Source organism: Pangasianodon hypophthalmus, chromosome 21, assembly GCF_027358585.1.
Source record: "Pangasianodon hypophthalmus isolate fPanHyp1 chromosome 21, fPanHyp1.pri, whole genome shotgun sequence".
NCBI lineage: Eukaryota > Metazoa > Chordata > Actinopteri > Siluriformes > Pangasiidae > Pangasianodon > Pangasianodon hypophthalmus.
Genome location: NC_069730.1, coordinates 19,315,397 through 19,342,769, shown reverse-complemented (window position 1 = coordinate 19,342,769; position 27,373 = coordinate 19,315,397). Strand labels below are relative to the sequence as shown.

Below are 27,373 nucleotides of genomic sequence, written 5' to 3'. Positions count from 1 at the left end.
GAAAAGTGTCTCTTATGGAATCTGCTGCTTTCTTTACTGACTTCTCTGTAACATTTAAATTTGTGCTGGAAAACTAATGTTAGGAATCTAAAATGTTTTTGTACTGAATCAATAATGTAGAAGTCAGAAAATAAACATCTATGACAGAGTTTGTACTAAAAAAAAAGGGGGGGGGGGGGGGGGGGGGGGTTGCCAAGACTTTTGCACAGTACTGTGTGTAATTATATATATATATATATATATATATATATATATATATATATATATATATATATATACACATACACACACACACACACACACACACACATACATATACACACACACACACACACACATTTAGAAAAGTTTCTCCGTAACGAAAGACAAGCTGTTTGGGGTGTTTTTTTTTGTCTTCAACCTAAAAAGTGAGGCTGGTGAGGGAACGATTGTCTATAGCTGCTGTAACGTAAGTGAGAATAGAAACTTGTCTCATGGACATTCTACAACATCAAATGTAAGTATAAACAGATAACATGTACAATGTGTCTTTTGGTATAAGAGGAATAAAACACTTCAGGATGTGCTGTTAGAGGAAAATAATCAGCTTCGGGGTGGTAACAGTAACACTTCATCACACCACCCTGTAGTTGATTATTTTCCTATAACAGCACAACACGAGCGTTTTATTCCTTCTTGAAATAGGAACATGACAACAGTACAATTATTCTGAAAAAGTCCTTTTATTATACAACAGACAGTGATACAGCTAACACAGTTGAAAATAAGCACTTTATAAAAATATATCTACATCATGACATACTAGGAATGAAGTTAGTGTTTTGTAAAACATGATGGAGTGAAGATGCTGAATGCTGTAGTGTTGTGAACGTGGTGTATGGAGGAGAGGAGGCAGGGCATATACTAGGTTGCGAGATTACAAAAGGCTGTTGAGATACTGTTTTTAATTTTAACCATCTGAAGTTATTTCTGTGGAAATTTGAAGATGTTTCATCTGTCTTTCTCAGAGAAGGCAATTCTGTTCATCATAAAAATAAAAATAAAATAGATATGATGGACAGAGCAAGTGCTTTGACTGAGGAAAAGAGTTGTAAATCTAGTATTGTGATACTGTACTCCATGATAATCATCAACACATGGCTATATGAAAGCCTACTGAACTACAGATGAAAAATACCTGCTTGGTGATTGGTCAGCGTGGTGGTTGTCATACACTTTGTAACTTCCACTTCCATCCACAAGATGGCGCCAAATTCCATCACAACAAGCCCTCCTCTGCAAAAGCAGCTCATCTCTGAGGCTATGACCCAAATCTGTTTTTAATTCCTGCATACTGACTTCCTCTTCACCATCCTAAAAAGTGTCATAATATATTTTACTTCATCATGTGATGTCTGTTAGATGAACTTTGGAAACTTGGAGGGCAAAACAATTCCACAAGTGGGTGCCATAAAACGCCCAAGTGGTTTACAAATGAAAGGAAAAGCAAATAAATGTAACCTTTAAAAAAAGTAATAATTTTTCACTCCCATTCTTCTGCTATTCTAGCTCAGTATTTTAGCTAGCATGTTATCCAGTTAGCTAGCTAGTTAGCAAGTGAATATGACGGTCCAAAAAAAAAAAAAAAAAAGGCATGTGCCAACAATCTATACAATATATTGTGATATTTAGTACAAACACTATTGGTATGTTATGAAATTCTTAATGGGACTAATCCTAATGGTTTCCATCAACTATAATTTCATTATGTAATGGAACACATTAGACCGTTAGGGATTTCAGCAGGGAAAATGTCACAATCCCTGCATCTAATTTGGAAGAAGGTGGCCTAAGTAGGCAGCATTTCACAGAGCTTTTTGCTCTTGAACCTGAAACTTGTTATGCAAGTGGCTGCTTCTGATGAATCTGAAGCACATTTCAAAAGAGTTGTAAAAGGAAATCTATAAGTTCAAGGTAAAACGAGCACTGGAACACAAAATAAGCCTCAGCAGTGGATCAAGGGCCCTTGGATAAGGATAAGGTGGATAAGGATTTTCGATCGCCTGAAACAGTGCACAATCAGGAGGAGTTTATAAAAAAAAAAAAAAAAAAAAAAAAAAAACGGTGGCCATGTTGGTGTGCTGAGATGATCGAGGAAGGAAGTGAGGGAAGCGACTACTCCTGCGACTCCTTTCCCATCATTCTGTACACCTCAGTGGGTCCGTCAGCGTGGGTGATGGTGGTGGTGAGCTGGATGTCCTCTCCACTGTTCCCTCCCTGATCTCCTGCATCAACACCACAAAAAAATAGAGCATGAGACATCAAAAACGGCCGCTTGTTAGCCGAAGACTTCCTCTTTGGTTCACAAATGCTGGGCTGTGACCCAGAAACAGATGCTATAAGCACATGCTCAGCATCACATTGTGTTTTTGTCAAAGTTTTATTTCTATTTTTTAAATTTATCTCGCAGCAAAACTGCAGCATTATTTCGATCAGCAGACCTACTGAAAAGCTAAAAATGAGAAAAATAATAATTAGTGATTTACATAATTAATAGGTATTTATAAATGTGATCCTTTAGTTTGATAGATCTGGCCTGTTTATTGTTAGTGGGAATTAGTTGGACCTCTTGGGGGCGATAGAGATTAAGAAAAAGAAAAAAAAAATTGTCTGTGACTGGGTTCACACAGTCAAGTAGTTAAATTAAGTAGGATGTGGATGATACGACAACATCACAGAATACGTATCACAAGGTGTAGGTTTGCTAAGAAATGCCCAGAAAAGAATGAAAAATCCAATAAGAGTGTACAATAAGTTGTAATTATTTTTAAAAAATTATAAGAAGTTATCACGGCAGTTATTATCGGCGATATCTACATTATTTCATCATATTTTGTCCAGCCCTAAAGAAACTGAGAAAAGTCATGTTCTTGTCATTAAATTAATTCACCCACACACTTATGCTAAAAAATATAGTTCTCAGGCATTAATGTAGTGATAAAAACATATTATTATGCTTCTGTCTCTACAGAATAGCAAAGCAGAGCCTTACAGTTTATAAACAGCTTCTAGGCCGGTCACTTGTTCTATGGTTTAGTGCGTGAACTCTCAGCCTATTACAGCTCAACTCATGTTGCAAAATAAATTATAAAGGTTTAGAAAGTTAAACTTGTCTTTGGGACATGACTTTATTTCAGCTTACGGATCAGTAAAGTCCATCCATCCATCCATCTATCTATCTATTAATGATAAAAGGCCAAATGTGGCTCCTGAATCAAAATACGCCAAGAACCAGAGTGAAAAAAAAATATTTTAGTTTGTAAAGATGAACAAAGGGAATAAAGGATGAAGAATAATTATATTTTTTCATCATAGCTCTTCTTACCTTTTAATATTATCAATACAGTATGGAATTTAATTTTCAGACGTACTGGAGAATGTTAAACATTTCTCAAGACTCGTGTGTTAATAAAAACCTTCACAGTGGACATACAGGAGTGTGCTGGTGTTTGCCTGGTATATGGGATTGAACAGAAGAGACAACACCTGTGTACGCACGTGAAGCGTCAATAAAAACTATTCCTCTTCTCCAGATTTGTGCCTGCTTGCATCTTTATTAAGAAAAATAGAAAAATACTCCAATACTCACAATCCATCAAGGGCACTGGAAGAAAACATGCCATTCATTTTCTCCAGAGAATTTACAGACAATTCTTCACTGACAAGTTAAAGCATGAAACCAAACCAAATAGACTTGCCCATGACCTTATGAAAATGAGTTCAAAATAAAAAAAGTACAAGACTGTGTACAAGACAAGGGAACGAACTACTCTTCCCATAATGCATTGCAAATGATGTTAATGAATCACTTTCCCTCCAATTTTAGCCTGTTTCTACAAACATCTTTATCGTGTATTTATGTCAATACATTTATCAGAGAATGTAAGATGGCAATACATCCATTCACATACTCTATTTTCATGGTTACAATGACATCACTGATTTTTAATTTTTTTGTTTTAATTAAAATCAGACTGTTTGATTCAAAACTAAATCACATAAAAGCTCTGAATGACATAGTGACCTGGTGGCTGCCTTTAAACAGTGGATTGTTAATCACATATTAATAAATAGTGAATATGAATTTGAATGAATTTGACTCAGATCATAAAAGAGAAAGAAATTTCATTAGGGAAAAAAAAAAAGAAAAAAAAAGACAGGAGTATAAATATTAGAAGAGTTAGTCAGCTCCATTAGAGAGGCAAGCGTGGACAAAACATGAAAAAAAGGGAGAAAAAAGTTAGCGAGATGACGTCAGGAGATGGATGGTTCTCATTACACCAGTCCTGGAAGGAAGCCTGCTCTCCATTACACCCAATCCAGCCAAGGAGGCCTTGTTTCCCCTGATCACACACACGCGCGCACACACACACACATACACACGCGCGCGCGCACACACACACACACACGCGCGCGCACACACACACACATACACACGCGCGCACACACACACACACATACACACGCGCGCACACACACACACACATACACACGCGCGCACACACACACACACAACATGTTTATAAGATAAAAACACATATGTACAGAAGCCACACCTCCTTCACTGAGACTGACAGATACAGAAACCACACCTCCTTCACTGAGACTGACAGATACAGAAGCCACACCTCCTTCAGTGAGACTGTCGTTACAGAGGCCACACCTCCTTCAGTGAGACTGTCGTTACAGAGGCCACACCTCCTTCACTGAGACTGTCGTTACAGAGGCCACACCTCCTTCACTGAGACTGACAGATACAGAAGCCACACCTCCTTCACTGAGACTGACAGATACAGAGGCCACACCTCCTTCACTGAGACTGACATATACAGAGGCCACACCTCCTTCAGTGAGACTGACAGATACAGAAGCCACACCTCCTTCAGTGAGACTGACATATACAGAGGCCACACCTCCTTCACTGAGACTGACAGATACAGAGGCCACACCTCCTTCACTGAGACTGACAGATACAGAAGCCACACCTCCTTCAGTGAGACTGACATATACAGAGGCCACACCTCCTTCAGTGAGACTGACAGATACAGAGGCCACACCTCCTTCAGTGAGACTGACAGATACAGAGGCCACACCTCCTTCACTGAGACTGACAGATACAGAGGCCACACCTCCTTCACTGAGACTGACATATACAGAGGCCACACCTCCTTCAGTGAGACTGACAGATACAGAAGCCACACCTCCTTCAGTGAGACTGACATATACAGAGGCCACACCTCCTTCACTGAGACTGACAGATACAGAGGCCACACCTCCTTCACTGAGACTGACAGATACAGAAGCCACACCTCCTTCAGTGAGACTGACATATACAGAGGCCACACCTCCTTCACTGAGACTGACAGATACAGAAGCCACACCTCCTTCACTGAGACTGACATATACAGAGGCCACACCTCCTTCACTGAGACTGACAGATACAGAGGCCACACCTCCTTCAGTGAGACTGACAGATACAGAGGCCACACCTCCTTCACTGAGACTGACTTCTTCTTCTTACGGGTTCTTAGCTTCCTAAAGTTGTTCTATGTGGAACCTTCTGTGATCAGGAAACACTTGTAGAGTTCTAAACAGAACCTTTAGCAGGTTCCCCAAGAGGGACAAGCCAAAGAACCCTTCAAGGTTCTAGATCAAACAGTTTTTCTAAGATTGTGGTTCTATTTGCTTTTACATAAAATATTTGCAGACAGTCAGTGATTATTAATGTGTGTGTGTGTGTGTGTGTGTGTGTGTGTGTGATTCAGGTTCTTACCACTGGACTGTTCGTCTCCGTAGCGTTTGTGTGATGGTGCGTACAGGAACATGAGGGCGAACACGTACAGGTTCCACATGCCGTAAATCCCGGTGAAGAACGCACTGTTTATCTGAACTGTGTAATCTCCCCAGTGCCAGTGTCCCTCATTCACCTACACACACACGCACACACACGCACACACACGCACACACACGCACACACACGCACACACACGCACACACAGAGCAGTGATTAGTTCAGATTTTCTTGCCCTTGAAGCTGCGTCAGTGTGAAGAGGAGGAGATCAGTGTGCATTATTACGATCCTGTCTGCACACCTGACTGATGATGAAGAAGATGACTGTCATGGCCGCACACGCCAGAGTGACCAGCATCAGGAACTTGAAGCGGAAGATGAGACCCTGAGTGGAGCAGAAGAGAAACGCAAATCAGATAAATAGCAGAAAATAAACAATTTATATTTTTTTTATTTTATTATCACTGAACGCTGCATTCATGAAATTTCATACAATTATATAATCTTATCAATCTTATCAACTCAAACACCAGCACATAGTGTTCCACATATACATTAATTTTTAATATACATTCATTATTCATAATTGTTTTTTTTATTAATTATTATATGTTTACTGCATTTTGTATGTTTTTTTTACTGCGATTTATTTATTATTTTTTATTGAGATTTCAGTAAAAAAACAAAAAAAAAACAGAAGCCAAAATATTTTTATATTAATAGTTTTTTAATAATATCATTATAAAAATAATATTAATAATGTAATATTAGATTTTTTAAATATTATGTTCCACATATACATTACTTTTAATATATTATATATTTTATACAATATTTTTATATATTAATTATTCATAATTTAGTTTTTTATTCATTATTATATTTTTTTTACTGAGATGTATTTATTATTTTTTATTGAGATTTAAATAAAATTGTTATAGCCAGTTTTTTTTTTTTTTTATATTAAGAGTTTTTTAAATTTCTAATCATTTTATGCCTGTTTCTATGGTAACGGAGCTCGCTAGAACAAAAATTAGAGTGAATCCGAAATTCGTACTTCGTACACGTGATGTAATGTACACAAAAAAATTATTTAAATCTAAAAACAAGAAAAAAATTCAAACAAGAAAAAAATTAGAACAATTCTAATAAAATGTAATAAATATTTTATTTTATTAAAAATTACATTACAAAAATCAATAAAAAAAAAATTCTGTATAAAATGCCAACATTAAATCAGCAGCTTTCAATCAGTTTGCACGCTTTTTTATTTATTTTTTTAAGTTAGAAAAACGTATCATGACACTGGTGATGTTACAGAAAAGTGTATTGTTAAATAATTTATCACAATATCAATATTATATTGTCCTATTTCCCACCCTAACTTGTTCTATATGCGCACTATATAGAACAGGTTCTACACTACATGACCAATAGGAAGCCATTTTGGATTCGTCCTGTGCCTTAGCTACACTGAAGTTCAGCTAATTAGATTTTTTATGGATTATTTCAAAATGATTTGAAACTGTGAACTTTGCTAGACTCCTGTTTTGTCGTGTTTTGCTTCAGCTATTTATTTTAGCTCGTGGTACTGAATGCCGGAGCACCGTCCTGATCTGAAGTGAAGGTTTTTGCGTGTAAAGTGAACGTACCTCGTAATGCAGACGGCGAGCTTTGGTCATCGCAGGCAGAGACGATCTTTTGCCGCTGATGTTTCTGAACACCTGGAACACCATGAAGCACAGGAAAAGGAAGTAGAGGCAGGCGCATATTCCAGCCACGATGATGAACGCCATCTGGAATGAGCTTTGTCAAGGAAAACTTTTTGTTTTTGGTCTTCATGGTTAACCAGAGAAATCTAACTGAAGTAAATGTATTCTCGTGTTTTGTTGTTGTTTTGTTTTACACAAAAATTGCCACAATTATTGGCACCCTCACATTTAGTACTTTGTTCAAGCCAACAAGTCTTCCAAAGTGCCAATAAATCTGGAGCTGACTGTAGATAATAAAAAAACATTTAAAAGATGACAAATTCTTCATGGTGATGGAAAACGTGATCCAAATGCATCGTAGATGTGTATAATGAAAGGATACGGCCAGTTCGGTGCCAACATCCGAAGCCCAGATGCTGTAGAAGGGGTTGGTCAGTTGCACTCCTCTGGAAAACAAGAAATGTTCATCTCTTTAAAACAGCTTCTTCCCCGAATAATATCACCTTACATGCTAAGTAATGTTCACACTGTGTTGTGCTGCTACAGGAAAATAATCATTAACAGGATGGAGTGATTAAACAAAGTTACTGTTACCACCCTGAAGTTAATTATTTCCCAATAACCTCACGTCTTCAAGTGTTTTATTCCACTTATACCACAGCAATTCGCAAACAATTACAACTTTTATTTTCTAAAGAAGAATACATACTTTTCATCCATCTGTAGTTATATTTAATGCTGTGGAACATCCATAAAACAAGCTATTACCGGTTGTCAATACGTTATAGCAGCTATACACAGTCGTGCTCTCACCAGCCTCTCTTTTTTCTCTCTCATCAAGTAAGTAAGACGAAAAAACACAGCTTATTACCGAAAAAATGCAAAGTGTAAAACTCATCTGCCCTTAAGACATCGGCAACCTTAAAGTTACAGCTTTACCTCTGACTATTACAAAGTGCTGACACTGGAGACTCCTTCCATAAATGTTTATACCATATCAACAATTACACACGTTTTTAATCCGTTTATATGGAGCATCCGGTGTACAAGTCCCTGTGACTGAGCTGTTACTATAGAAACGCATTAATATAAACCTGTGGTTTGCAGCTGCACTAACGTCAGAGTCGCTGTTATAGAAAATTAATCAACACCTTCTGACCAATCACAATCCAGAATCCAACAATGCTGTGGTATAAGATGAATTGTTTTTAGCAAATGTGTTTCAACGATCTCCAGAAGAATAATTTCCAGGTGAATCAGGCTTCCTCAGACGGTTAAAGCTTATAATGGAGAGCTGGAGAGTGGATTTTATGCGGCGTGTCTCACCTCTCACACATATCGAAGATGAAGAGGCAGAAGGAGCCGAAGACGATGGGCCCCACCTGCTTCCAGTACATGGAGAAGCGATTCCTCTCCGTCTGGTCCTGCGGCACAAATCACAACATGGAGCTGACCAGAAATCACAGCGTGCAGATATTTTACTTTACTAGAGCAACGCTGTTTAATGTCAGTAACAGTTCACCAGAGCTGGCTATCAAGTATCTACACAAAGCGACACCAGTGACGTCCATGAAGCTCTCCCGCACCATGAGATGTTCTCCACAGAAGATGATCCAGAAGGAGAGCAGCATGGCGTAGAAGATTCCCTGACGGATGTCTCCAAACAGCAGCATCCACGTCCAGTCGAATCCGATGGAGAACCACTCTACTGGAATGTTGATGAAGGTCATGGAGATTCCCAGTGCAAAGATCACCCTTTACACAGACAAACATCATCATCATCATCATCATCATCAATAATAAAACTATTAATATTATTATCATGTTGTTATTTTAATGAACATCAAATCAAAACAATCAATTAACATATAATTGAATTAAAAAAAGTCACTCAATGCAATTTTTATTTAATTAATATTTTTATTTATCTATTTGTTTGTTTATTTATTTACTTATCATTTTAATATTTCTATTTTATATACTCTACTTATTATTATCTTAAGTACCAAAAAGTTTAATTTCCTTATATGTTCTACATGGTTCTATTATTATTATTATTTATTATTATTATTAACAACAACAACAAAAACAACAACAACAACAATAATCATCATCATCATTACTACTGAAAATTTGTGGCAATATATTAATTTTAATTACTAATAAAATCAATCATTTGATATAAAAGTATTAAAGAGTAAAGGAACAAGTTTATCTATTTATTTTAGTTTTATTTCTATATTCTTTTAGCTCCACTTTCATAAAAAACAGAAGGTTTAATATCATTTATATGGTTCTATTGTTACTGTTCTGTTTTTTTTTCCTGAGGTTATCATCATAGTTAAACTACAGCTGGTGAAACACAGGGCTGCAAACAATCAAACATACATGCGTACACACACACACACACACACACACACACACACACACACACACAAACACACACACACACAGGGACGAGGTGAAGGACAGGGGGAGGGGAGACGACATTGACTCTAAAAACATAAAGCACATTCCAGCAGCTCTGCGGCCTGAACAATCCCAGCATGCTCTGCTACCGCAACGCAGAAGGACCACACCGCACTGGTATGCTGAGAATGTTGTAGCCTTGTGTGTGTGTGTGTGTGTGTGTGTGTGTGTGTAAAGATTAATCATATCCTCAGAACACACGGCTTTTCATAGTCCTGCAAGTGAGAGCAGCAGAAAAAACTCTAAACTCTCTAAAAATTCCAGAGTAGTCAAAAAAACAAACAAAAAAAAAAGTCAGTGGATATAAATTTAAATGGTTTCCACATAAAATTACTTTTGCATTTAAGATGCATCAAATGTTCAAAAGAAAAAAAACAAGATGTTTGGTTTCACATAATCAGAGTCTACAATATTTTTAACAACTGAGCGTAACGGGTTTGGATAAATGTTTAGTCTGTAAAAATGAGTTTGTTTTGAGTAATAATTTCCCTCTCGCACATGAATCTACACATTGTCAGGAAAATTAAAGAAGTATGTATAGTAAATTATTTATATTATATATAAATTATATCTGCAGCTGAAATCTCCTCAGTCGGCAAACTGCACAAAAATGTTGAAAATTATTATTTTTAATAATCATAAGAGCTGAGTACATACAATATATGCTTTATGATTATTTAGATTTGAATCTGTTTATTATTGTACTAAAAAAATCATATATGAGGAAGCGTTGACTCCATCTCTGAAAGGTTGACTTTAAAAGTGACCTTTGACCTTTTTTATAGAGCAGCTTTTCCTATTTTACTACACTTTGCTCTCTCTGAATTAGGCATAAAAAAAGCATATATGCAGTTTTAGTATATTAAATATTAATATAAATATTAGAATACAGCCACTTTTTCAAACCTTTGAATTTTTAATCAGTGAATGACACACATTTAAACTGAAGGAGTTGTGTTATTGTGCGTGCTGAATATTGTGAAATAATAATATATCTGATTATCAGCGCATGGCTAGTTCATACAAGATAAATGATTAGTTCATTCTAGATAAATGATAAATAAATAAAAGACGAGACAGGTTAAAGGTCACTTTTAAGGTCAACATTTTGGAGATTTCTTTCTTTTTAAACATTTGTTAATTAAAAATACAAAATATAAAATGCAAATATGAAATGTTAAACGGTTCAATAGCACACAAACTAAACAGAACAGATCAAGGCGTGACATATTAATAAATAAATGAGGTACAGTCCAAAGAGGGAAAAAAACATGTGCTAATAGATGTATAATTAATTTAACATTAACGAACGCACTACACTGGGACAGAAGGGAACATTAACTTCTCTGCACAAGCCAGAAAAGATTTTATTTTATTAAGGGAGTGAGTAGATCTTTTAAGTGTACATCTAATTTATAAATCCAAACATGGTGAGTATGTGCTGGAGATTTGAGAAGCTATGTGCTAGAGGTTTGAGTAGCTACGTGCCGGAGGTTTGAGTAGCGTTTTGAGTAGCTACGTGCTGGTGGTTTGAGTAGCGGTTTGAGTAGCTACGTGCTGGAGGTTTGAGTAGCTACGTGCTGGTGGTTTGAGTAGCTACGTGCTGGTGGTTTGATAAGCTACGTGCTGGAGGTTTGAGTAGCGATTTGAGTAGCTACATGCTGGTGGTTTGAGTAGCGGTTTGAGTAGCTACGTGCTGGAGGTTTGAGTAGCGGTTTGAGTAGCTACGTGCTGGAGGTTTGAGTAGCGATTTGAGTAGCTACATGCTGGTGGTTTGAGTAGCGGTTTGAGTAGCTACGTGCTGGAGGTTTGAGTAGCTACGTGCTGGTGGTTTGAGTAGCGGTTTGAGTAGCTACGTGCTGGAGGTTTGAGTAGCTACGTGCTGGTGGTTTGAGTAGTGGTTTGAGTAGCTACGTGCTGGAGGTTTGAGTAGCTACGTGCTGGTGGTTTGAGTAGCGGTTTGAGTAGCTACGTGCTGGAGGTTTGAGTAGCGGTTTGAGTAGCTACGTGCTGGAGGTTTGAGTAGCTACGTGCTGGTGGTTTGAGTAGCTACGTGCTGGTGGTTTGAGTAGCGGTTTGAGTAGCTACGTGCTGGAGGTTTGAGGTTATACGGAATCATTCTTCTCTCTCTCAGATCCTCTTAGGCAATGCCACTCTCTTGTTTCTGCACTTCCTCATTCCAGAGATTCATAAATCAATAAAAGCAAACGTGTATGAAAGCACAGAACGGAAGCTACACACACACATGCGTGACCTAAATTAAAAGTGTAAAGATAAAACCGCCAACTGCCTTGTACTTTTTTTCAGGCTTTATTTTGGCATCGTTCCCACAATAAGAAATCCAGCAGGGAGCCGATGTCACGCTTCTTAAAGCTTCTCCTCGCTTTCCATCTCGACACCCTGAGGAATAGCACGCGAGCCCGCCTGCTCGAGCTTTTACAACATGAAAAAATCATCTCCCTGTGACTGCCTGAGAGCTTCCTGTCTCCCGGGACTGCTGAGGGCAAGTTAGAACAGCGGATACACAGACTGGATATGAAGGTGGTGAAGAAAGAAGTGCACAAATAAAAGCAAAGAATAAATACACTCTGTGTCGTGCTGTTAGTTACCACCACAGAGTTGATTATTTTCCTATAACTCACATCCTGAAGTGTTTTATTCCTCTTATACAACAGCAATCTATCTATGATTACAATTTTTTTTAAATTGACCAGCAACGCATTCTTTTTATTCGTTTATAGTTACGTTTAACATTGTTGAACATCCATAAAACAAGTTAGTTCCTTTTCTCACTTACACTATAGCAGCTATAAACAGTCAATCTCTCACCACCCTCTCTTTTTCTCTCTTTCTTAATAAGTTAATATGAATTAAATAAAAGCAGCTTGTCACGTTACAGAGAAATCGCAGCGCTCAAACTCCTCTGTCCTGAAGTCTTTCTGGTTTCGGAAAACTGAGGAACAGACTAAATGACCAAATCTTCACCCAAACACTTTACTGTTCTATTTCCGCTATGGATTTGAGATCTTCTGAGTGATCGCTGTTGTATATTATCTGAAATTTCATCATAACATTTTGTTCATGAATAATTTGGTTCATAAAAAATTGCAATAAATACAATTAAAACTAAATAAAATTAAAATTAAATTAAAATAGTTGTAAAAAATATATAAAATAAAAAATATAGATAGCTAGAATGAAAGAAAGAAACAGAGAGAGACAGAGAGACAGAGAGAAAGAAAGAAAGAAGGAAAGAAAGAAGAAAAGAAAGAAACAGAGAGACAGAGAGACAGAGAGAAAGAAAGAAAGATCAATCCTCACTTCTCGGTGTATGGATCATGGGATCAAAAAAAATAAAACCTCAGACTACCAGGTGCCATTATGGTATTGAGGTATTTAGCTTGAGATATTTGGGTACCTAAGTGTTAAGGCACTTGAGGATAAGGGGGCATTGAGGATAAGGGGGCATTGAGGATAAGGGGGCATTGAGGAAAGGGGCATTGAGGAAAGGGGCATTGAGGATAGGGGGCATTGAGGATAGGGGGCATTGAGGATAGGGGGCATTGAGGAGGAAGTATGGAAAATGCATATTACTTCTCCAGCAGGACCGGCGGTCTCGACATCATGGTAATCCTTCTCCAGTACCAGATCATGATGATGAGGATGCTGGGAGTGAGGAAGGTCTTCATGGCAAACCAGACCTTGGTGAAGCCGCCGTTCTGGTGGATTCCCTAAAGGAAATTTAAAAATAAAGAGAGAGTACAATCAATCTCAGCTGCTCAGAGAAGCTCATTAGATAAGCTGTGTTTAGCTTTTAGCTATGGTCATACAAGTATTAATAAATAAAGACCGTGACATGGTTTATTTGATTTGTGCAACAAAATCCATAGTCAGATCAGTGGAAATGATACAGAAAAGATGTGGTGGTGCAGTGGGGAAAGAAATAAGGACATGAACATGTAGCATAAACATAAAGTAATGCATCGTATCCTCACCACTAGGCGGATGTCTTTGATCTCGCCGATTCCCACGTTCACCTTCTTGCGTTCGTACACCGGCAGCCTGACGTTGACCAGGTAGTACTTGTGCGACACGGTGCCGACCTCCATGAAGGGCAAAAGGTCACATTCATAGTAGCGACCCTCGTTCTCTACAATCTGGAGAAGGAAAAACAAAATGCAGGATCATGAGATGCGCTGTATAATGGCAGCACTCAAAGATTCTGGATGAAACGGGAATCATTTCATGGCTCAGAATTAAGATCACGTTTAATTTTATATATTTGTATTATGTAATTTTGTATAGTTGTATTAACTGCTTAAATAACTAAGTCACACATAAACAAAAAAAAAATAAATAAATACATTTTAAAAAATTTTAAAAAGAGCTAGTGTGAAAGCTTTAAGCTTTCATCCAAAGGTCATGTGAATGTGTGTGTATGTGTATGTGTGTGTGAATGTGTGTGTTTGGCTCGAGAGTGTCCTAAATCAGCTGTGTGTGTTTACCTTGGCCGTAGTGAGGTTACAGTTGAGTTTGCGTTGCTCCACAGAGTGTGCCATCTCTATCCACTCACTCACTGTGTCGTCTCTGTAGGCCAGGCTGACGTCTATAGTGACCATGGCTCCGTCCTCTACTCACACACACACACACACACACACACACACACACACACACACACACACACACACACACACCCTTTTCAGCATAATTTATATGTTTGAATTGCAGGCAGGAGAACCAACTTTCCCCTCTTCATACAACTGCTGAATTTTTTTCCTCATGCTCTTGGGTTCTGGTGGTATTTAACAGCAACCATTAAATCCCTAATGGAAACCATTAAGGTCCATTATGTGATGGAAACCAGAGATGTTCTAATGGATTGTAATTTTTTTAATTTAAGGTTGCTATTCTATTTATCCTTTGAAAATTTTGAAAATGCAACTTTATTTTGTTAATTTTTTATAGCAGCTGTTTGTATGTTTAAAGTTCCTGTTAAAGATCGATGAGAGCACCAAAAATCTTCTAAAACACTTGGATTTACTTGGTATGTGATGCTAGCTGCCATGTTTAGCATAGGTATGGAGTGTGGAAGCTACCGCTATCTTGCTAGTCACTCGGCTAGTTCTTAGCTAGTTAATAAACATAATGCATCATATTAGCAAAGAATGTTATGTAGTGATGTCCGAATATTAGCTAAACAAACATTAGCTCAAACTACACAGGGGTAATAAGGTGTAATTACTGTGGATTATGAAGATCAAAGCTAACACTGGCTAATGTACTTGCTAATATTTGAGCATTATAACTAAACTCTGATGAATGATGGGCAGCTGAGACGTTTACAGAAGAGGCCAAAGCACAAGCAGTGAAAGAAGACATTCATTACAGATCCTGTCAGTCTTCATAACATCGTTCCACAAGCAGTAACACTACCATTTTACCTACATACACACCACTGTACACACCGAGACGTCACAGATTTCCAATTTCACACTCTCGCACTTTGTTTTAATAAATGTTAAAAGAACTTCAGGGTCTTTTACAAAAACACAGGAAGGTTTTTTTTTGTGTTCTGTGCTATGAAACCAGCAAAAAAGAAAAAAAAGAAAAAAAAAAACATTTTTCTGGACATGTAGCTCCAGCTTTCTAAATTCAGCTACAATTTCAATACTTTTTTAATTACTTTATTTAATAGCGTGACCCGTGCTAACTACCAAGACACTAGCTGTTTATCTAGTAATGTTTACAGATAGAGCATGCTAAATTCTAAATTCAATATCTTAATCTAGCTTAGCTAGCTGTTACATTTATGTATAGCTAGACTAGCTACTACTCTTTGTTGTAATGCTAAATATTATTTAGTAAGGAATACTGCTGTGTGTCATTCTGTTATAGGAAAAAAAAAAAAAAAAATCAACAAGAGGTGGTGTGATGAAGCAAATTTACTGTTACCACCTTAAAGTTAATTATTTTCCTATAACAGAATGCCCCGATCCGTTTTATTTCTCTTATACCACAGCAATTGCTTTTCATGATACTTTTATTTTTTAAATTTATTATAGAATGACATGTCGTACTTTTTCTCCATTTATAGCTACATTTAACGTCTACATCACTGAGAAACCACAAAATGTAAACTCCTCTGTCCTGAAGACTTTCCCCATCTCTGAAAACCTAAACTTCAAGCTTTACTTTGACTGTTACAAAGCAGTGACAATGGAGACTCCTTTGATAAATGTAAAATAAACATCTCCTTACAGAAAACTTCACCATGTCAAAGATCGCACATTTGTTAGCATCGTTGCAATGATATGGCAATTGCACAGACTCTGGGCTCAGTTTTATCCACGAGTGTGTAAATAAAAAACTCACAGAGAGATTAGAAAGCTGAACCTGGACTGCAGAGTGAAAGCATTACTAGCAATGTCGTCTCTCCCAAACTCGTTTGGCAGTACACATCAGCCAAACACACACACACACACACACACACACACACACACACACACACACACACACACACTTCTGAATGTCAGCTTAGCACACAAACATTCTTCGCCATCGCAGCGGCCATCACCCCGGCTACTAATCTCTTTCAACAGCTGTGTTATTGCTGGAGCTGTGCCAGGCAGGGGGCATTCAGGGCACGACGGCAACGCTTTATTACACCACAGAGGTAGGTCAGTGTTGTGATCAGCTCGAGATAGGAGTTTATTTTCCAAAAAAAAAGTTTGTCATGAATCAGTTGTGCATTTCCAGTAAATATTGTTCTCCTGAAGATCCTAAACAGGAGCACAATGACGACATCGTCAAACACGCAGCAGCCAAAAACACACACACAGTCACACAGACTGGAAAGCACACATCGCTTCCATTCTATATCTGTCTTCATAACCTTTATTACATTTTCTCTTTGTCCAAGCGCCACCTGTTCTGTTACACCTCACACACACACAAGCGTATATTCATGCAAATCTTTTAAATATTCAGGAGTTATTCAGAGTAATAATATCCCTTCATTCCTCATACATGAATGTAAAGAGGCTGTATGATAACAGCTTATATCACAAAATCATGATTATTTACAACAATTATTCAGCAAATTTAAAAACTAAATAGATTTATTGCTCCAATGATCAATGATCCTAAATCGGCTACATCTTTTAAATGGTAAATATAAACTCACATAGATGCATAATTAATTAAATAAACCACAGCTGTATGCATTAGGCAAATATACAGAGCTTGCAGAGTGATTATGATTTTTACTCAGTAACATAAACTGCATTTTTTTTGTCTTATTAACTTCAAAAGAGAGAGAAGAAAACGAGAGGCTAGTGCGGGAGGTTGTGTTTATAGCTGTTACAGAACAGGAACTAATTTGTTTCGCAGATGTTTCACATCATTAAATGTAACTATAAACTGACAAAAAGTAATGTGTGACTTTTTTTTAAATGAATTAAAATGTGTAATTGTTGGTACGTTGGTGTGGTTGAAGAGGAATAAAACAAATACTCAACTTCAGGGTGGTAACAGTAACTCCACTTCATCACATCACTCCCCGTTGTTGATTATTTTTCTATAACAGGACGCCTTAAAGTGTTTTATCCCTTACATTTTGACCAAAACCACAAATTAACCTCACATCTCAGATGTTGTGACTACAAAATATCTGTTTACTTCCCGATCAGCAGCAGAGCCAAATTAACCCTGACATGCAGCCTGATGAGGAACGCAGTCTTTTCCTGATTGAGTTCACTCTCAGAGACACAGAATCTCAGAGGAACCGAGCTGGCAAACGATCAAACGTCTTCACACCGACACCGCAGTAAACATCAACATCTGGAGAGGAGGAACTTCCAGGAAGAGTGCGATGATGCTGCGTCTGGGAGCGAGGAAAAAACTCGCATACAAACACAACTGCGAGGATCTGTAATCTTCTCAAATCACACACGTAACATCACATAGCTAAAATCTGCTCTCTCTCTCTCTAGTACACAGCTCTTTCCTCTACGACCAAGACGCACTATACAGCTTTCATCATGAGAAACGTGAAAATATTGTAAAAAGATCAGAAATATATAGCACATATTATATACAAATATATAGCATTCAGAATGCTGTTGCGCCAAAAAAAAAAAAAAAATTCTTTTGAGGGAAAAAAAACAACGATTTACCAGCAAAATTTCAAATTGTTCCCATCACGTATTGAGAACTGACTTAATGAGAGAGCCAGAACGAACATGTGAATGAAAAAGAAGAAAATTTCTCTTTTTATATTTTGTTTATCATATTCTTTCCTTCTGTTTTCCTCTCCATCTCTTACCAGTGACTTTAGTCCATAAACAAGTAACTTTTTATATTTATATATTGTTATCAAAGTCTTCATTGTCCTCTGAAGAGATGAGATGGCAGCAGATTAAATAAATTACCAAATAAAATTTAACAAAATGGGCAGTAAAAAAAAAAAAGAAAGAAAGAAAATCGCAGACTGGCTTAATAGTTTCCATTGTAGATTTTCTGATTACTACTAAATACCACCAGAAACCATTAGAAAAACATTAGATAAAAATCAGGAACCATTTAAAACATTCCTAGCAAGCTGCAAATGTGGCTCACCAAAAAGAGAAATTTACTAATTAAAATATTATGATTCAATACAAAAATATATCCAGGCGAGGTTGAACGTCCACCAAGCTAATCCATTTACCTTCCTGCTTTAGTTATGTGCTGCAACTAAACAGGCAAGTGTGGCTAACTAGCAAGAAAAGCATATAGCCTTCAGTTTAGCATCATGCTAACTGCACTTAAATCATGTCACCTCAGAAAGCTTCATGGAGTTTTTCAGTGAGACTTGATGTGGTTTCTGACAAACAGTTATCTATAAAAATGGACAAAAGGACATAAAACAGCTGTAGCTCCATCTTGAAGCTGAACCTCTTTCTTCCTCAGCACCTAGTCTGACTCACTTTGACTAAATTTTTTATGTTTTTTTTTTGTTCAGTCTTTATAGAAATAGTGTCACTGGGGCAAAGATCGTGTGCTGATTTAAACATATAGTTTACACAAAAACTGGCTATACATTTTCATGTCTGTTTAGCTACATTAGCCTCGTAGCAATATAGCCATTTGTCACCTTACACACACACACAAACAGAAATCACAAAAATCAGAAGTGTGTAACAGAAGTAGCACGTCAATCAGTACTTAGTAAATTTAGCCAAGCTAATCAGCTATATTCCCTTTCTAGCAGACTTTGATGGCTAGCCAAGTTTGGTAATTTTAGGCTAGTAAGTAAAACAAAGCTCTAGCAAGCTAGCTAACATTTAACAACACTTAGTAGCTCTCACGTTTTAGCTGTTTTACAGTCCAACAGTCAAAGAAATACAGTAAAATACACAATAATGACATTTCTAACACAATTCTGTTTCATCCGCAGGCTGCTAAAGTTATAAAGGAGGGAAAAAAGCACTACTCCTTTTCCCAGAGTGCTTCAGTCCAACAATAACTCTTCATTAATCTGCTGCATTATCTCGTTAATCCCTCCTTTCACCCTCACACAGCCTGAAGAGTTCACACAGCTCACACAGCTACAGTATCACAATCAGTGAAATGAAACACCGGCAGATCTCAGTGATTTTCAGTAACCCTGAATTCCTGAAACTCAATGAGTTGGAACACAAGAAGAAAAAAAAAATGAATGTCCTGTCGGATCTTTTTCCGCATTTAATATATGATAAAGATGAACAAAGGAATGAAACAGTAATTTAACCAGATGGAGGAACCACAGTATTTGGCATTGTTTGTGTGTGTTTTTGTGTGTGTGTGTGTGTGTGTGTGTGTGTGTGTAGTCCTAGCAGGGAGCCCTAAGCCACCAGCACATCCCAGTCACAGAGGTTCATCCGTCATTGTTAAGCCTCTCTCACCTCAGTGTGTGAGAAACTCAATCTGCTTCAGGAAAATGGAAATGGAGGGACAATATCTTTTAGCAATTTAGTCTTCACAGAAACACCTAGAAGAGCCTCAACACTTCCTCGTATACAATATGATTTAAGTTCGCAACAAGCTGATCGTGAGGTTTAAAGCAACCATTTGGTACGAAAAATAAAATGTACACACTTTCCCATCTTTAAACCAGACATTTTTTAGATTTTTTAGGTTTGCACTGGAGCTACAGGGATAATGCAGCTAAAGGAAATCATTTGCGTGAACTCTTCCACATCCAGTTTCACTTTCGCATGTAGTTTAAGACACAGTGGGACCTACCTAAGTGCTGTTTGAATCCTGATATTAATAAAGACTAAATTTCTTTTAAATTTTTTTATCTAACTTCGTCTAACTATACAGAATAGGAGGCAGAATTTTTCCTGAGATTTGTTGGTCCATGACATTGTATACCAATGAATGACCTAAAAGTAACAAATTTATTATCTCTACCTTCACTGTGACGTTAAAATACTGATCTCAGCTTGAACTACAGTCTGAATGGTCAGGAAGTACAAAATTCTTGGTGCCTTTTTGAAAAGTTACTTTTAACTTTTGGAAGCTCCACTATGATAAAAATGGCAGCAGCTACACTTTTTAAAATCCATCCTGTAGGATTATATGTAAGCTTACTAGCCATAGCCTTACTATAATTGAGAAATACGTGCAAGACTTCACCATGTGTCTGAACACTGGAGCATTAAGAAGGCAGCCATCATAGAACCAGACGTGTTTTTAGCGCAATTAGGATTGTCACTACACCTCCCTAGGCCCGAGGCTCTGTCTTTCAACAAGGTATAATTGTAGCAGTGATGCAGATAATAGACTTCCACTGTCACCTAAAAGGTGTAAACATGAATTTTGTTTTTCGCTGTTGTTTTATTAAAAATAAGATTCTGGAGTTTGATAAAGTCTGTCCTATTTGAAAGGCAGCTGAATGACAGCTGTGCTTCCTGTGTAGTGGGCACAAACCTGAAACATTAAAAAAACATGGCAGACAGAACTGTCTCTAATTTAAAAATAATAATAATATCTTACACTTTAACAACCTGTTGTCCAAAAGAACGGGTAAACATTGTGATCGTGAACAGTTGTAAAAATTTGCAGAGTTATTGTGAGATGAAAGATCAGCGCATGCATGTTGCTGCTACTACAGATGTAAGATATATAAAATGATTTTGATTTTATTGTTAATACCAGATATTCCCACTAATCCTTTGCCTTCTTTCAGATCGGTCTATTTAGTTGGATAAAACTCAACTGACTCACTGATCTGGTTGTACATTTTGAAGGCGATGTCGAACTGCAGGATGACGAGCATGAACTGGAACCAGGGACTCATCTCTTTATTGGGCAGAGGGATGTGAACGGAGAAGACGATGTTGTTGGCTTCAATCCTCTTGGCCATGGCCTCGTCAAAGTCTCGAATCTTGTCGCACTGGTTCGGACCCCAGGGCATGAACCACTTCCGGCCCTGATGGTGTCCCTTCTGGTTGTCCACACACTTGGTGGCCAGGTAGTGGACGGCGGTGGTGGGACTGGGGGCTGGAGACACAAACAGATGGATGCAAGTTTAGAGAAAAGGTGCTTACTAAAGCATACTGATAATGAGTCATTAAACTACAGCCATATGCACATGATACAGTCACAAAATGGTAACCATAAAGCAAACACATGCAAAATGACCTTTTAGGAATGTTTTTTCACTTCCCCATGTTCTCTCCAATCTGTTCACCTGCCAAACCCCACCCACCAGCCAGTTCTCCCCATCATACAACAGCTACCAACTGGGGAGGGTGAAGGCTAACATGTGCTTCCTCCGACACACGTAAAGCCACACAACCACATCATTTCAAACTGCTACTCGTGGGCAGAGTAACACAGACAGAGGAAAGTGCTATCTGCCCTCTTCCGCATACATGAGGTCACAGACGCCTACGATTGCGTGGTTTCACTGTGATTGACGGGGAGAGAGAGTATGCTTCCACCCCCTTACACATATAAACAAACATAGCCACAGAGGATATCTGTGTGCTGTTTGGACAGCTGAAAAGAAAAAATTCTGATTTTATTACCAAAATCAAAATCAAACATCACAGCAACCCTGACCATGATAAGGCACTTATTGAAAATTAATGAATGAATATCAACCGTCAAGTCTGCTCATCACGCTGCAGTTTTGTTTCTTTTCTTTCCATACACAGGTGATAAATATCTTTGCACTTTGGGTATCGTACTCTTTTCTCCATAATCACTTTTACATTAGGAACGTGGTTAATGGAAACACGTTCACGTTCATTCTCAATGCTGACTTTTTCAGAAATTCATTTTAAAATAGCGAAAGGTTTGAATGCAATCCCAGGTAATGGTAATCCTAACACGTTCATGTTCAGTCTAACAATGGTGTTGTTACATATCGGATTCATGATGTTGCTTTTAGAACCCCAAGATCCACTAATTCCCATGTGGACCAGTTCTTGTTTTCGGATGTACAGTGGGAAAACAGAGATCACAAATGAACACCGCTGATCCCAAACAGGTATGTGCCGATTAGCATGATAAATCAGGCTGTCCTTTCCTGGGGCATTCGTAAGAGTGTGAAAGAGCAGTTGGAACTCTTCCTGGATCACCAACGACACCTGAGGTCTATAAAACAGCAGGAAGAGGAAGATAATCGGAACCCGTTTATGCGCCAGGGCCTAAGAAGCACAATGGCCACACTGACTCAGAGGAAACTTTCCAGAATATTCAACAGCAGAGAGGGACACAGACATTTCCTTTAATTTTGGTATGAAGTTGAATCCCAAGACAGCAACACACTTCTCATAAAGAGATATAATCCAGGCTGGAACCGATAACGGATTAAACAATATATTGTGATATTTGACATGCACGATATTGTCAACGAGGACACTTTAAAGTATCTGCGTTACCCCATCTTACATTTAGCAACAATTTGCTCAGGTAAAAAGCATATTTTGGGCAGCGTTGGTCCACTTCCAAGATAAAGACAGTGGTTCTTTGAGGTATTTCAGGTCATATTTAAAGGTTAACTAAATAAGTCTGTTTCAGACAACATTTCTCAAAATATCAATATCACATCATTATATTGCCCATCTCTACACAAAACTCCCTTAAATGAGACAGTGAGTCATACTTTATTCATTTGTTGCTACATTTCATGTTGTGGAACATCCTGAAACAAGCAATTTTCTGTTCTCACTTACGTCATGGCAGCTATAAACAGTCGTTCCCTCACCAGCTTCTCTACTTTTTTCTCTGTCATGAAATTAATAAGACCAAAAAAATGCAGCTTGTCATGGAAAACGGAAACAACAACACGTCCTGAAGATCTGTTAAAAAAAAAAAAAAGAAAGAAAGAAAAGACAGCTTCACCGCTGACTTTTACAAAGCACTGACACTGGAGACTCCTTCCATAAAAGTTAAATAAACGTCTCCTTACAGAAAACTTCCCCATATCAAAGATTACAAATTTAGTTTAATCCTTTTACGCAGATCGTGGACCGTACAAGTCCCTGTGAATGTGCTGTTACTATAGAAAAGATAACGTATTAAAACGAGCACATTAATATAAATTTGGGATTAAACTGAATTATCATAATTACCAAGTATCATACGATGTGATATTTTGGTCATATCTCTTACACAGTGGTGTGTTTATAGAAGTCTGAGTGTGTCCCATCCCATCCTGCAATGGCAAACTAAATTATCACCAGTCGGCTCTCTGAAGTTCCACATTGAGTCTGTGGAGCAAACACTCTCCAAATCTCCACCCTGAAGGATCTGAGATAATGGAAGGCTCCGGACTGAGTGACCTCACGCCGTGTTGAAGTTGCCCAATAACAAGGGGAGCGGCGAGCCTTTCTACCCAATTACCCCTGCTGCCACCGGCCACCGAGCAAACACAAAGGAATCCGGGCTTCATTAAATCAATCGCAGGCAAACAAGCTAATTTCTCAGCCCTGTCTGTCTGGTGCACACTGAGGCCTACTTCCTCCTTATACTTTAACTACAAAGACACCAAACTTAAAAAGAAGGCAAGCACAGACATTAACGCATTCCAGAAATACTTTTACTTCTATCCAGGTTCTCAAATCCCAGAACCAGCCTCAGGATAAAGGAAGGGGTCTCTGAAAACAATCCGAATGAGGAAGACAGAAGATCCAGAAGATCTGAGAGAAGGTGAGACGTGAAAACGCCTGGAGGCCAATGTGAGAGAGAAGGAGGGGGAAGAAGTAGAAGCTTTTGTCCTGCAGAGATCACACACACTTTGAAGTTTAGGAGTTGAAATCATTGCATGTAAAGATACTGAAGATAGTCGAGAAGAAAGTTCAGAACGTGGAGATGACTCACATGCATGCTGTGATTTAATCTGATTTATCTGAATTATAATGTGAAGTCTGTGCTTCATGGACATGCACGCTTTTGGTCTTAGTGTAGACAGAAAAGGACAAAAATACAACGTGGAAAATGAAGAGAGAAAATCAGCAGGCCACTTTTTTACAACAAAAAGCACTTGAACTTTTTTTGCTCCATTTCCAAACCCCTTCTTCACTTCCTCAAAGCTGCGGTGCAGAAACAGAGTAAGAGAGCAACAGTGGGAATTAATGAAATAACGCTGCGCATTTACGCGCAAAACCAAGCTTTTCAACTGATCTTCAGAAAGCCTGACTCTCTCCGGACTTTCCTGAATACTCACCGATCAGCCCTCCGACCATGAAGGCAAAAGCCTGGAAGAGCAGCAGAACAACTCCCACAATCACCAACTTTTTGGTGCTCATGTTCTCGATGATCGCTCCGGCCATTTCTGCGCTTCGTTTGCGTCCCGATGAGAAAAAAAAAAGAAGAAAAAAGGAAAGTTACAGCAGAGGACAGAGAAGTGACCGCATCCAGGTGGACTGAGATCCGGACTGAGACTGAGAGCAGCCCGCTGAGCCGGCCTGGGTTGCCAGATCCAACAATGATCCCTGTTTCCAAGTCTGCTTTTTTTTTTTTTCCTTTTTTTTTTTTCCACAAAAAAAAAAAGTAGCATGCGCATGCGCAGAGAGTGCCTCGAATTATCCATATGACGTCAAGTCACGTCGCATGGCCCTACATTAACATGAAAAAATGAACATTTAATTAAAAAAATGAATAGTGTAATAAATGGGTCATGTAAAAATCATGTGGAAAGAAATCTAAAAACAATGTATAAATAAATAAATAAATAAAATAAATGTAAAAATCTAACATGAAAGTAAACTACTCATGTGAAAATAAATGAATGTAACAAAAAAATCACATGTAAATAAAAAACATATGCAGTACATATGAAATATAACATTATATACATATGTGAAGTGTCTGAAATCCACATGCGTACACGTACATGTACATGAGACTGAAGGCGGAGCTTCACCTTCCAATAGCACAACAGTTAGTGTTCACCAAACAGGGATTGGGGGGGGGGGGGGGGGGGGGGTGAATACTTATGCAACCAACAAATTTTTTGTTTAATTAATCTTTGCGTCACAATAAAAATACTTCGCACCTTCAAATGTTAGGCATATTTTTTAAATGCTCCATAGTTCAAGGGGGTGAATACTTTTACACTGTACATTTGCAACAGTAGAAATGAACTTTATTTCCATCTTGATGACAGAAAAGCACTGTGTGTGTGTGTGTGTGTGTGTGTGTGTGTGTGTGTGTGTTTATGCATAAAAACAGAATCTGAGGACCCAAAGCCCATGACAGTGGGTGTAATAGATATGAGGGTGCCTATACTTTTGTTCGTCCTGAATAAGAAGCATCAGTGTTTAGCTAAAACGAGGCTAAGTCTGTCAGTCTCAGGCTCCTGGGTTGGTGTGGCTAAATTTATGCTGCACTATGAATTTTTCACACAGTGCTTTAAGCTGGCAGGAGAACAGAGCAGGAGTGAGTGAGTCAGCTGGAGGACGGCCAGGATACGAGACTTCCTCCAGTTTAACGTCTGTGCTAAAGCAGAGGCAGGATGAAGGATGAAGCTAGGAGACGTCTGCTTATTGATATTTACTGTAGAAATTCCACAAGTATTCGTTTAGGACTCACTAATTTCATAATGTTATTCTGCCTGACAATTTCCTTCTTTTTTTTATATAAAGTCAAATATTTCAGTAAAGAGTATTATCTTCATCATAAAGCATCCTCACATGTACACCTTTTAAACAGCTGCCACAAATATTCAATTATCAATAAAGTGAAAAGTAGCTAATATCAGATAAGGGTCAGGGATCCTCAGATCCTCAGGAATGCACTTTCTGCATTTGAATTAAAAAAAAAATCTATACAAATCTCTAGAATGGCCCTGTTGGTTTGAACTCAAATGATCACCTATTGCAAGTGTGTTTTTTAATGTATTACATTTTGGTCACCTTCATGAAGGGTGCCAATAATTCTATATAGCCTATCCAAAAATTATAGAGTTATAGAGGAAATAAATGTTGAATCAATTGGAAAACTTTCTAAAACTTTATATACTATTCCAATTTTTTCCCAGACGTGTACAGTTACTGTTGAAGTACACAACAGTTACTTCCTGTTTTTTGTTTGTTTGTTTTGCAGGAGACTCCCGTCTCCTCCCTGCATGTGCGGAGCTTGCATGGTCTCCCCACGCCTCGGGGGTCTCCTCCAGGTACTCTGGTTTCCTCCCCCAGTCCAAAGACATGCACTGTAGGCTGGGGGAGGAAACCGGAGTTGTGTGAGGAGGAAACTGTGTGTGAGTGTGTGCGCGATTGTGCCCTGCGATGGGTTGGCTCCCCGTCCAGGGTGTCCCCTGCCTTGTGCCCCAAGTACCCCGGGATAGACTCCAGGCTCCCCGCGACCCTGTGTAGAGTAAGCAGGATGGATGGATCAATTATAAGGACATGTTTTTGTCGCAAAAATATGTTAATGTTATAAATGTTATTTATCTGTCCCACTGAATATATATATATATATACATATATATATGTTTTATGTTAAATAGTGTTAAAAATTTATTTAAAAAAAACTTTGTGAAAATATGTTTGAATCATAGATTCATCATACAGAAGATTATGATTTGCAGGTCTTCTAACTGTAAGTCAGTTAAAAGCTAATTTAATTGATAGACTAGGAAATGTTCATGCGTAATGAATAATCATATTTTAAACTTTTTTCAGATTTCCTTTTTGCAGGATCTTGTATGAATGTTGGCACTTTTCTGATTTTATGTTAAAACCAAAAGAGTAAATGATCTGTAACAGGGCTTAAGGTTCACGACTGTTAGTACATGAAAGAAAATCTTATCCTAATAAGGCTCTATAGCTTTGCTTGTGTATAATAAAATCTGATGTTAGGTCCTCATTTGGCTGAAATTCGTCCT

General features: G+C 38.0%; 2 protein-coding genes across 24 annotated transcripts; both read right to left on the bottom strand.

The window, feature by feature from the left end:
* Positions 1 to 703: 703 nt before the first annotated feature.
* On the bottom strand, positions 704 to 25,000 carry wls (Wnt ligand secretion mediator). 2 transcript variants are annotated; one of them, XM_026946336.3, is made up of 12 exons: positions 24,713 to 24,999; positions 21,262 to 21,537; positions 14,517 to 14,641; positions 14,007 to 14,168; positions 13,606 to 13,742; positions 9,129 to 9,297; positions 8,869 to 8,966; positions 7,925 to 7,988; positions 7,483 to 7,626; positions 6,132 to 6,215; positions 5,813 to 5,966; positions 704 to 2,264 (listed from the first exon to the last, which is right to left on the bottom strand). In XM_026946336.3, the coding sequence occupies exons 1-12, from the start codon at positions 24,816 to 24,818 to the stop codon at positions 2,155 to 2,157; spliced, it is 1,629 nt and encodes a 542-aa protein (XP_026802137.1). In that variant the 5' UTR covers positions 24,819 to 24,999; the 3' UTR covers positions 704 to 2,154. The 2 variants fall into 2 exon arrangements, with proteins under 2 accessions (XP_026802137.1, XP_053083610.1); XM_053227635.1 differs by lacking the exon at positions 704 to 2,264 and adding an exon at positions 2,313 to 4,382 and having other exon boundaries at positions 24,713 to 25,000.
* On the bottom strand, positions 4,448 to 5,806 carry LOC128317144 (uncharacterized). Of its 22 annotated transcripts, none has more exons than XM_053227655.1 (4): positions 5,097 to 5,806; positions 4,953 to 5,024; positions 4,773 to 4,916; positions 4,454 to 4,667 (listed from the first exon to the last, which is right to left on the bottom strand). In XM_053227655.1, the coding sequence occupies exons 1-4, from the start codon at positions 5,439 to 5,441 to the stop codon at positions 4,560 to 4,562; spliced, it is 669 nt and encodes a 222-aa protein (XP_053083630.1). In that variant the 5' UTR covers positions 5,442 to 5,806; the 3' UTR covers positions 4,454 to 4,559. The 22 variants fall into 22 exon arrangements, 21 of the variants coding, with proteins under 21 accessions (XP_053083630.1, XP_053083629.1, XP_053083625.1 ...); XM_053227654.1 differs by having other exon boundaries at positions 4,459 to 4,667; positions 4,773 to 5,204; positions 5,277 to 5,348; positions 5,385 to 5,806; XM_053227649.1 differs by having other exon boundaries at positions 4,460 to 4,667; positions 4,773 to 4,844; positions 4,881 to 4,916; positions 4,953 to 5,806.
* Positions 25,001 to 27,373: the final 2,373 nt, after the last annotated feature.

Coding starts and splice junctions, on each gene's coding strand:
- LOC128317144 (XM_053227636.1), bottom strand. CDS start 5,441: ATGTCAGTCTCAGTGAAGGAGGTGTGGCTTCTGTATCTGTCAGTCTCA. Junction 4,668..4,772: donor TGTCAGTCTCAGTGAAGGAG/GTGTGGCCTCTG, acceptor TCACTGAAGGAG/GTGTGGCTTCTGTATCTGTC.
- wls (XM_026946336.3), bottom strand. CDS start 24,818: ATGGCCGGAGCGATCATCGAGAACATGAGCACCAAAAAGTTGGTGATT. Junction 14,169..14,516: donor GTAACCTCACTACGGCCAAG/GTAAACACACAC, acceptor TTCCTTCTCCAG/ATTGTAGAGAACGAGGGTCG. Junction 2,265..5,812: donor CGGAGACGAACAGTCCAGTG/GTAAGAACCTGA, acceptor GTGTTGATGCAG/GAGATCAGGGAGGGAACAGT.